At 38.5% G+C, this 10,396-nt stretch overlaps 1 protein-coding gene across 1 annotated transcript; it reads left to right on the top strand.

The window, feature by feature from the left end:
- The first annotated feature begins 4,115 nt into the window (after window positions 1-4,115).
- On the top strand, window positions 4,116-5,870 carry LOC148021021 (uncharacterized). Its single transcript, XM_087699499.1, has 2 exons — window positions 4,116-4,699; window positions 4,796-5,870. Exons 1-2 carry the CDS (start codon window positions 4,330-4,332, stop codon window positions 4,903-4,905), a joined length of 480 nt encoding a protein of 159 aa, XP_087555625.1. The 5' UTR covers window positions 4,116-4,329; the 3' UTR covers window positions 4,906-5,870.
- The last annotated feature ends 4,526 nt before the right edge of the window (window positions 5,871-10,396 follow it).

The following is a 10,396-nucleotide window of genomic DNA, read 5'->3' as shown; positions in this document are numbered from 1 at the left end:
TAGAACCATAAATTTACTTCATCCCTACATTAAAACAATAATTTATAGCCCTCAAACTTGACTCATAAATGTATACAAACTCATGGGAAAGTCTCTCTTTACAATCTCAACCAATGCCCTATTGTTTTGGGAGCATTGTCTACACAAGGAAGTGATTAGATTTCAAGAAACCCCTTCAAATGAATGAGTTTTAATGGCTGCCCCATTTATGACAATTTTGGGAGAGCCTATTCAGCCCATACATTGGCAAAAGTGACCTCTTGACTTGCCCCAAAGTCACTCAAGTACTTGGGAACAAGAAGGGCTTCAATGGTACATGAATATGGAAAGAGAATGGAAGAAGAAGCTCATAAGAGCAGGTTGAATACTTTATCTCTATTTTTTCCTTTCATGGACTGTCATACAACTCATTTTCATGATACCAAATGGATGGGGCAAAAAGGACTCTTACCTTCTTTGTTTGTATCTCCTCTTTATCTTCAGTTTGCTTTGTGTTTGCATGCTTTGGAGCATTCACCATAGTCTTCAACTCTCCCTCCATCTTCCACAGGTGTGCAGAAATGCACCACAAACGTGGGCTGGACTCCTCTCCTTCTTCCACACAAAAAAGAGTTTATATTGATCATATACAAGTCATATAAGTCCTTTGCAACTATTACTCCGTGTCACTTGTGGACCTAGTCAACTTTGGAGTGCTCTTGACAAAAGTTGGATCTTCCAAGCTAATGAACTTCATAAACCAATGTGAGATAACCTGTAAACTATCAAAGAACACCTGTAGTCCAAGCTGAAGGGCCTCATAGACTTTATTTTTATCAATTTGCATGATACAAACTGAAAATTTCTTGCCAAGTTACAAAGGAGCTTATGAACTTAAATTACATCTAAGACTAATGTAGGGGTACAATAACTGAATGATGTATGAGAGTGTCTCATGTGTGTCCTAATGAAGTTCATCTACAATCATAAGAACTCCATGTTTTATACCATGAACTGCAAACCCTTTGACAGCAGGTTGACAAAGACATAGAGAATCAACTTCAGAGGGAATATGATGACGCATGTAATGCTGATTTGAAGCAGGATGATGTTGAAAATAAAGGGAGTATAGAAAACAAGCTTGTGGTTGAAATTGGTCTTATGGGTAGCACTAAGCATAGAGAGAAGGCTATATATAATGGGGATGTCCATCAACAAGCACATGAAGAAGAAGATGCCCATTTTATTCCAAGCAGTCATTATTCACGAACACATTGGGCTCGTGCTACAACAAAGACAATTGTTAAAGTGGGAGAAAGAGAGATGGCTTGCATAGCTCTCTTGGATCATGGTTCCAAAATCAATGTTATGGCATGCAACTTATATGAGATTGGAGGTTAGCCGATTGATGTAGATCCAAGATGGCGCATGCGGACAGCAAACAATTCATCAGGGGATCTTTATGTAGCTTGTCAGAATGTACCCGTGACTATTGGAGAAGTTAGGGATGAATATCATTTTTTTGTGTAGGATTCATGTAGTTATCCAGTAATTTTGGGGCAACCCTATATTTTGGAATCAAGATTGGAAACAGAAGCCTTGGATGATGGTTCTTTATATCCTCAGGTTCAAAGTAAAGAAAATACAAAGGCGGTACAGTTTCTCACTGTTTGTGTGAATCATCCCTGCAATCGAGATAGGTTGCGGGATAATCCTATGCAACCTAATGCATGAGAGTTTAAGGGTTTCTAGATAGCACTGCTATAAGTGGAGGTTATGGCAGTGCCTCTAGGAAGCTAATTCTACCTTCAAGAAAGGGGAAAACTGTGTTTGTGTCTAGATTGGAGGAATGGACAGTATGTAGTCTTGACAGTTTTAAGAATATTTCAGCCATGTGGAGGGCTTTAAAAAATATGTAGGATGGGTTGAAAAAGAACGGAAGACATATGGTTTGATGGTTGTAAATGAAGGTATTTCAGGGCTATTTTCAAGGCTGGTCTAGATTGGAGGAATGGACAGTATGTAGTCTTGGCAGTTTTAAGAATATTTTAACCATCTGGAGGGCTGAAAAAAATATGTAGGATGGGTTGAAAAAGAACTGAAGACATATGGTCTGATGGTTGTAAATGAAGGTATTTCAGGGCTATTTTCAAGGCTGGTTGATGTTGATACACTGGTTGAAATTTCTGCAGCAATTAATGCTGAAAACAAGGCAGAAAAAGAGGTTATTTATATTGACACTTTAGAGATATATGAAGCCATTTAAGAGTTTGTTGAGCATGAACAGATGAAGACATTGACATGGCAAAAGATACTTCTTCTGACACTGTAGATTCGTAAGACTTTGGCACATGTGAGAGGATGTATAGGTTAGGAGGGGGTGGATGTCATGTTACCACACGCGCACCGTGTGAAAAACTCTAGAGTGTGGCTTTCTTATTGATCTAGAGAGAAAATGCCATATTAATGTTAGTGTTCGTGGTGTGAATGGTTCAAAATACTAGATTTTTGGACAAGTTTAGTCAATTTTTTATATTTTAGATATTATCTCTTGTAAAAATCCAAAAAACTGTAGGCAACTTCTAGATTAGGATGACATGTAAAAGAAAGCATGTAGCTTTCAGTCATTTTGGGAGGATTTTATGTAAAAAGAAGGATAAATAAAAGTGATATATGTTATTCTTGTGTTGTGTGTGCTAGTATGTAAATGTGAGTATGTATATTAAGTATCCAAATTAAATAAGATAAGTGTTCATGTAATATCACTAAAAAGTGGCTTGTTTTGTAACAAAAAAGATGCAATTGATTTTTCTTATTAATAAACTTGGCATAGTGAAAATAGTGGATTTGATCTTTAACTTAGATTTGAAAGATATGTAAGAGTATTGGTAGTATATTAGCCTTAACTATTGTTGCACTCAATAATGACAAACTCCACTAAACTACTCTAGTGGAAAGAAAGGATGAACCCTCAACACAAGAAAAAATCAAAGTAACCCTTGAGTGGCATATATCACATTTGTTCTATTTGAGTGTGTGTGCAAGCATGTATATACATGTTTTCATGAAATTATCAGTTATAGTCCAAATCATGGGTTTCAAGTTTGAAATAGGAAAGAAAAATAGGAAAGAAAGTGGACCCTATTGAGTTTTCACCCCCTTTTATGTGAAAGGATTTGGAAGTCTCACTTTTGCAAAGGGATCTATTAGATGAATCAAGGGGAGTGAATGTGGCCACATGGTTTAGGCCAATGATGATTTTGCTCCTATGATGTTGGTACTATTATGATTTGACACGTAACCTTCACTCCATCATTGAGGTTTGCATAAAATTGTTTTACTGTGGGAAAGGGAAGTGGTTTGAAGCCCATTGTTTCTAGGAAAACATGGCAAATATAGGTCAATTATGATTCTAGTGTTATAATGTTGCTGCCTTACTTTTATCCAAGGATTGCAAACTTGAAACCAAAACTCTAAATACACTACCTTGGGGCCTCAAGACACCCCTCCCTAGTACTAGAAAGACGAGTTAAAAATAAATGGGCCAAGTGAATGAGAGTGTCTTGGACTTTTAAGCACTTATGTTTAAAGAAGTTGGAGATTGTTTTTAAAGGTGTGAACTTTTAAATGCATAGGTAAATGTAAAATATGGTAATTTCCACCAATGGGATTGTGTTGTAGTGGTTTGGGTGTGGGTTGAATTATAACACTGTGTAAGTTCAAACATTGCGTATGGCATCCCCAAAGGCATAAAGAAATAGCTTCTAAAATATGGTGATTTCTTCACCATTCGAAAGAATTGGTCAAACAAGGAAAAAATCTTAGAAGTAACGATGCTTGTAAAGCTGATCTCATCTCTTTAGAGATCTTGTGATTAGTGAATTTGGTATAATACTCTTTCCCCTTTAAAAAGTTAAACAATGGCAAAGGTTACGTTCCCATTAAGATAGATGCATGAACAAATGAAACCGGGATTTGGTATGCAAGCTTCAACCAATGGTGAGGTGACGGATGTCGAGAGCAGGGTCAAAAGATGTTTGGGAGAGTCCAGGGAGGGGGCTGGAAGGACACGCGGCGGGCGAAGGAATGCGGAGGAAGGCATCCGAGTAGTACTATATAAGTACCTCGGGGGAAGCTGTGAGACGCAATACTTCCTGGCGATCTCGTCTGAGCTCTGTCTATCTCTACGTCTGGAGTCCTCTGAGACTTGATCTCTCTCTCTCTACCACGTCTGGAATCCTCTTGATGCTTCATCTCTCTGTCTCTCTCTACCACGTCTGGAGTTCTCTATTGCCCCTCTCTCTCTCTCTCTCTCTCTCTCTCTCTCTCTCTGGGCATTGAGGCCGGCTAATGGGGAGGCAAACAGCCGCGGACCAGGCCGTCAAATCGGCTGGCGCAGATGGCACTGCCAGTCGACTGGATAAGCAGAAGAAGGAGAAGAAGACAACGAATTCTTCTTCTACTCCTACTACTGCTCCTGCTAAGAAGACGAAGGTGAAGGTGCGCCCGGCGCCCAGTACCAGCCCCGCCGTCCGCCTGGTCGACCTCCGGGCGGACACCGCCGTCCGCATCGCCTCCGCACGTGCCAAGCTCCGGGAGAAGCTCGTATGCGCACGTGCGTCGGTGCGTGTTGCCATGGTCCGCCTCCGCCACCCCGTCCACCCCGTCCATCGCGTGGCAGCCACTGAGGCCGCCCGCGAGACCAAGGCCGCCGCCATCGGTACTACTATGTGTAATACTTTGTTTGTTTTCGAACTCTGGTTTTCTCAAAGAAGAAATGCCTGATTAGACACGGGGTTGGTGCGCATATATGCAGAGCGCAGAGAGCAACGCGTAGCCAAAGCTCGCATCGCGGCGTCGCAAAAGAAAGCCCTCGCCAGGGAACGCAGGGCACGGGAGCTCAAGCACTCCGTCGCAACCATCTGAACAAAACCACCCATTTTGTCCAGGGTACCGTATCGCTAGTCCTCTTTTCTGACTCGAGGGTTTAATGCAAAGTTTTGGTAGGCGATGGCACGTTCTGTCAAGACGCGGTGCCACATTCTGAAAAACTTGCAAGATCTTGGTTGCCACATTCTGTAAAACCAGTTAACTTCTTTGAAATATGCTACGCTCACTCAATAAAGTCTCTCATCCCATCGCATGGATCCGAAAGGACTCTGTTCCATCGTTCCATTGGTGGCTGCAGTTAACTGTTGTTTCGGCGGATGTAGAGCGGGAGAGAGAAAGATAGAGAAGCGTTTTGAAGCCTGCAGGCTGCGGGTTTCCCTCTAACACACAGATTGGACAGTAACCTACTATTTGATCTTTTGTGAAGACTAAATTGTCATGAAAAAAGTAGCGATCTGCGATGCGCATAGTTGAACAAACCTTAGAGAGAACATTCCAATGTTTTCATGTAATGAAAGCTATGATGAGGAGCCACTATATCTTCTTCTATTCTACATATTATTCTGAGCTTTGCCTTGGGTAGAAGGAAGAGAACTTAAATATTCAAAAAATAAAGAGAGCTTTTTCTAAAGGGTGAATGGGGATTATATTGATTTTATATCATCTCTCTTTCTTTCTTTCTCTCTCTCTCACTGTATTGAACACACACAGGTGCACATGCACGTGCACATCCACACACGCTCTAGAGAGAGAAATGAATTCCTTTTTTTATTAAATATATAAAAGGATATAATATTTTAATGGTTGAATAGGTGCGTGCAATGTAGACATACTATAAAAACATCCACAAAAGCACATTCACTATTAAAAAAGACTTGAATTTCTTTTTTGATTGAACACATGGGATAAGATAATAATTTTAATGGGTGATGCTCGTGCAATGTATACATAGTCTAAAACCATGGACAACTGCACATAAACTATAAAAACACATGAATAATATATGCACACATACACATGTACATGCACACATATATGTACAAACACGTATACACATGTATGCATACGTACACACATATATGCACATTATGCTTATATGCTCGTACACATGTAAACATACATGAGTGACAAAAAATGAAGAGAGGTGGAGTAGAGGAGAGAGCATAAATACATACTTATAAAACACACACTTACAAACATGCACACTTGCACATATGTAGAGATACACCTCCGTATATAAGTATATATAAAATACATATACACTCATATATATATACATATACATATATGAATGAGATAGAAAAATATAGCGAGAGCATATGAGAGAGAATGTATACATACTCCAAGTTACATAGTTATAAACATGCACACACGCATATATATTCACACACAAATACACTCATACAATGCACACATATATGTCTATACACATATATACACATGTACATATATGAGATGAAGAAAGATGAGAGATTCAAGAAAGGAAATGAAAGGAGAGAAAACAAAAATGATGAGAGTGAGAAAGATGACACATGCTTATGAGGCTAGATAAATACACATGTACATATTTATTCTATATATTATTGAGAACTTTGCCTTGGAGATAACTAACCAACCATAAGGCTCCCAAGCCTATGTGAAACAAGGAGAAGAAGTTTGATATTCTAATTACAAAGAGAGCTTTTTCTAGATGGATAAGTGGAGGTTATATTTATTCTCTCTCTCTCTCTCTCTCTCTCTCTCTCTCTACTTCCTATAGGGTGTTGACTACCGTCCGTAATCGACCCCTGGAAGAACACATCAAGGGACATCCTTATTTGGATCATATCCTCACAAGGAGAAGCTGCACATTGCTAGCCGAGTGGACTTCCGTGACTTCTTGCTTGATGTTCTCACTTACGTTATGCATGTAGGCATCTGCCCTTTGGACATGGACAACTATGCTAATTTAGAATATAACCTTAATTTCTATGCTTGGCTCATTCGAAAGTAAAACACTAAGATTATGTGCTGAAGGCCCTTCATCCTCTAACCCGTTAATCCTAGGAAGGATTCTTCTCATTTCAAAAGGGGGTAAAGGGATAAGGTGAATCAAAATCAAATAAGGAAACAACAAAAGGAAAAACATATTTTAAAAGCCTCAGTCCACATCTAAGAAACAGAAGGAAAACATTAACTATATAATATAATTGACTATTATTATATAAGTGAGATGTGATTTTAAAGGCACATTTTATAGGATTTTACGGCTTTTTAGACAGATCCACAATGCTTTTTTGGTGTAAAATAAGCATTTGAAGCTTAAATGTGGTTCATGGTGAGTGTTTAAGGCACAAGGTACAATATATTTTAAAGCTAAAGGTGGAGCATAGCACAAAAACAAGTCTATATGCAGTGAAGAAGTGTCCACACATCATTTGTCTATTAATTTTGCATGTTTGATGTGAAATTTGATGTCAAAAGACCTTGATTCATGTGAAAACACAATATGGGCAACAAGGAGATCCAAAAATTGACCAAGATTGAAAGGGATATGAACCAATTTCAAGGGACATAGGCCGAAGAAGGAAAATACATGCATATCAAAAGAAATGAATTGTGTAGAATAAAAAGTAAGAGCAAAAAAAAGAGGGTGCCATGTTCCTTGGCTTCTTTCAATCCTATGCACAATCCTCTTGCTATTTGGCGCATACAATGGATGAAACAAAGCCTCCTCATCATGAGCTTCACAAAGATGATACCACTTGTATGCGTTGATTTGAAAAAATAAAAATGCTAAAAATTTAGTATTTTTGTCCCCTCTACCTACTGAATGCTTGTTCTTATGAGAGAGGTGGAAGAGGTACGAGTGTGAAAGATAAATATGGTAAGATGAAGAATGATCATGGCACCTTATTGGAGCATGTGGAAATTTTCGAATAGTGTTAGCGGCTTGCAAGAGCATCAACGGCCTTGGTTTTTGCATGAGGCAACACACGCATTATGGTGTGGAAGCTGTATACAAGTGTGTCAACTTTCAAAGTAAATGATGGTGAAATTAAAATATGTAAACCAATGATAATTTGATAAATCTTGCTTTAAAAAAATGTATTTTAATGCATATCATTAGCAGGTCATTCTTGTGCCCCAAAGGTAGCATGAGTTAGGAAGACTCAATGCCTTGGATTTGGAAAGAATGTTTCTTGCATATGCAATTTATTTGGCATATTAAAGATGCTTAAGCAGATTTCATTCACATAATGTACTCAAGCATTCTTTTTCACTCATCATCACATTGCAATTGTCTTTCCTTGATCGAGTGTTTGAGGTACATCGAAGCCATTTACATTCATGGATCATAAAGATTTAAGATGAGGAAGACTAGAGTAAGTGTAACAATTCGTAAAATAAGACAAGGGCCGGCCAGTCTACTATCTCTACTCTTAGATTGCAATTCTTCTTGAGAAGATTGGACTTTATAATCCAAATCCACTTGAGTAATATTGTGCTTAATGATCTTGATGCCGCTATAATTATAGTAGAGGGGATAGAGTCTAGAATCCAAGCCATCTATACAGTAAGAGGGCAAGATTCTTAATTACTAGGATGGTGCCAAATATGGTGTTAATGGGTTACAATTCATTACTTGTATTATCCATAGTAATGCTTTGGGTTAGAGTCAAGGGGCCCTAAATAAAGGCTTGCCTCAATTACTTGCTCTTGGGGGGCCAAATAATACCCAACTGACGCCTATAATATCTATGAGTAGTGGACAAGCCCTTGTTCCAAAACAAGGGTCTGTAAAATCCCCTTTGTAAATTGTAAAACCTAGTGTAAGGGTGGCTCATGACACCACTAGTTATGAGTCCTCTACATCCAATATCATAGAGGAAGTCAAGGATATGATCCCTAGTACAATAGTTAATAACCTAGGCTAGTGAATCATCATGCCAATGATAGAAATACTTGAGGGGAGGGCCCTAAGCTACATGTTAGAAAATGAAAGAGAATCAAAAGGATGATCTTAGTATGAGCAAAGCTAACCCTAAGCCTAATGGTCTTGACGAGAAGGTCATGGATGGCAACACCTAGGTGGATCCTCTTAAACATGATGGTGCCTTAGAGGAGCCTATGGTTAAAAGTATACGTAAATCACAAACAAAGAAGGTTGCTAAGGCCATTAGGAAACCAAAAGAGAGGATGGTGTGGAAATATAAGAAAGCACTAGTAAACTTTTGAGAGTTTGATTTAGCGAATGCTCTATGTAAAGTTAAGACAAATTGGAATTTGCTACAATTAATTCAGTTGTCACCAAATATTTTCAAGGACTTCAAGAAAATCCTAGGAATGGGTTATGTTGAAGAGCCTATTGGTGTCAATCAAGTGGACAATGTGGTGGGAACATGTGGTGAAACATTACCCCTTGGGGTACAAGCTTATGTTGATGGCATTTTGATTGAAAGCACAGTCGTAGACCTAGGCTCATCTCTAAACATTAAGAGAATAGATTTCCTGGAGAGTTTAGGTTTGCCTATTCAAAAGGATATCATGATAATCCTAAAAATGGTTGATAAAAATCTAAGACAACAAGAAGGAATGGTATCTGAAATGCATGTGATAGTAGCTCACATTGAGTACATTCATGACTTTTGTGTTATTCAATTCATTGGGAGACCAAGCTACCAATTGTTGCTTGGACCACCTTAGATTTTACACTCTAATTTTTTGGTACATAGACATCCCTATCGTTTGATTAATTTTTTGGCATGCATTAAAAATGTCGATTTTAAATACTTAACCTGAATGACCATTCAATGAAAGGGCATTGCCCCTCACTACAAAATGTGAGGCACTTGAGGGAACCTCTAGGGATTGTACCAACTTCATCTCAATGAGATTAGGGATATGGGATACTATTATGAGGATAACAAGGATGTGTTGTATCCAATCTAGTAAAAAGTACAAGAGTTGGCATATGGGGTATGCTAGAAAAGCAATGCTTAGAATGTTGAAGAGAAGACATGTATGTATGTACATGAGAGGGAAAGAGGTACATCAGTGGATGCTTCATTTGTTCTAGAGAAAGCTTGTTTTTATGTAGGTTGTAAGGTCATTGGCAATGATAGAGAAGAGGAGGAGGGCTAGTTCCATAAGTCCCCTAGGTTCTTGTGGTGATACATGAATTGCAAGTGTTCTATGTGATGATGAAGATTTTGGTTTGAACTCCCTCTTTTGTGAGGAGGATCTTAATGTTTCTTGTGGAATTGGTGATGTTTTATGTGATTTTATTAGTCATCATGATGAAGATATGCATGATGATGGTGGTGATGGTGCTAGTGTGGTGATGTGAGTTAGTTGCATAGGTGATTGATGAGGTTTTTAATTTTATGGAAATAAACTTGAGCATTTGACGTGCATACCAGAGGATGTGGGAACTCTTGAGAAGCACTCTATCATCTCCTTTATATAATATGAAAATCATAGTTCATGAGAAGAACTAAGATTTCTACTCTGCTAGAATCTCATCTCATTGGTGAAATTATGATTC

Source organism: Lygodium microphyllum, chromosome 18 (assembly GCF_053477565.2).
Source record: "Lygodium microphyllum isolate KBCC chromosome 18, Lygodium_microphyllum_v1.1.10, whole genome shotgun sequence".
NCBI lineage: Eukaryota > Viridiplantae > Streptophyta > Polypodiopsida > Schizaeales > Lygodiaceae > Lygodium > Lygodium microphyllum.
This window is presented reverse-complemented; position numbering and strand designations above follow the sequence as displayed.

What these genes read in the sequence shown, in the direction of transcription:
- LOC148021021 (XM_087699499.1), top strand. Translation starts at nt 4,330, where the DNA reads ATGGGGAGGCAAACAGCCGCGGACCAGGCCGTCAAATCGGCTGGCGCA. An exon ending in GACCAAGGCCGCCGCCATCG is followed by an intron (nt 4,700 to 4,795) that starts GTACTACTATGT and finishes GCATATATGCAG; the next exon opens with AGCGCAGAGAGCAACGCGTA.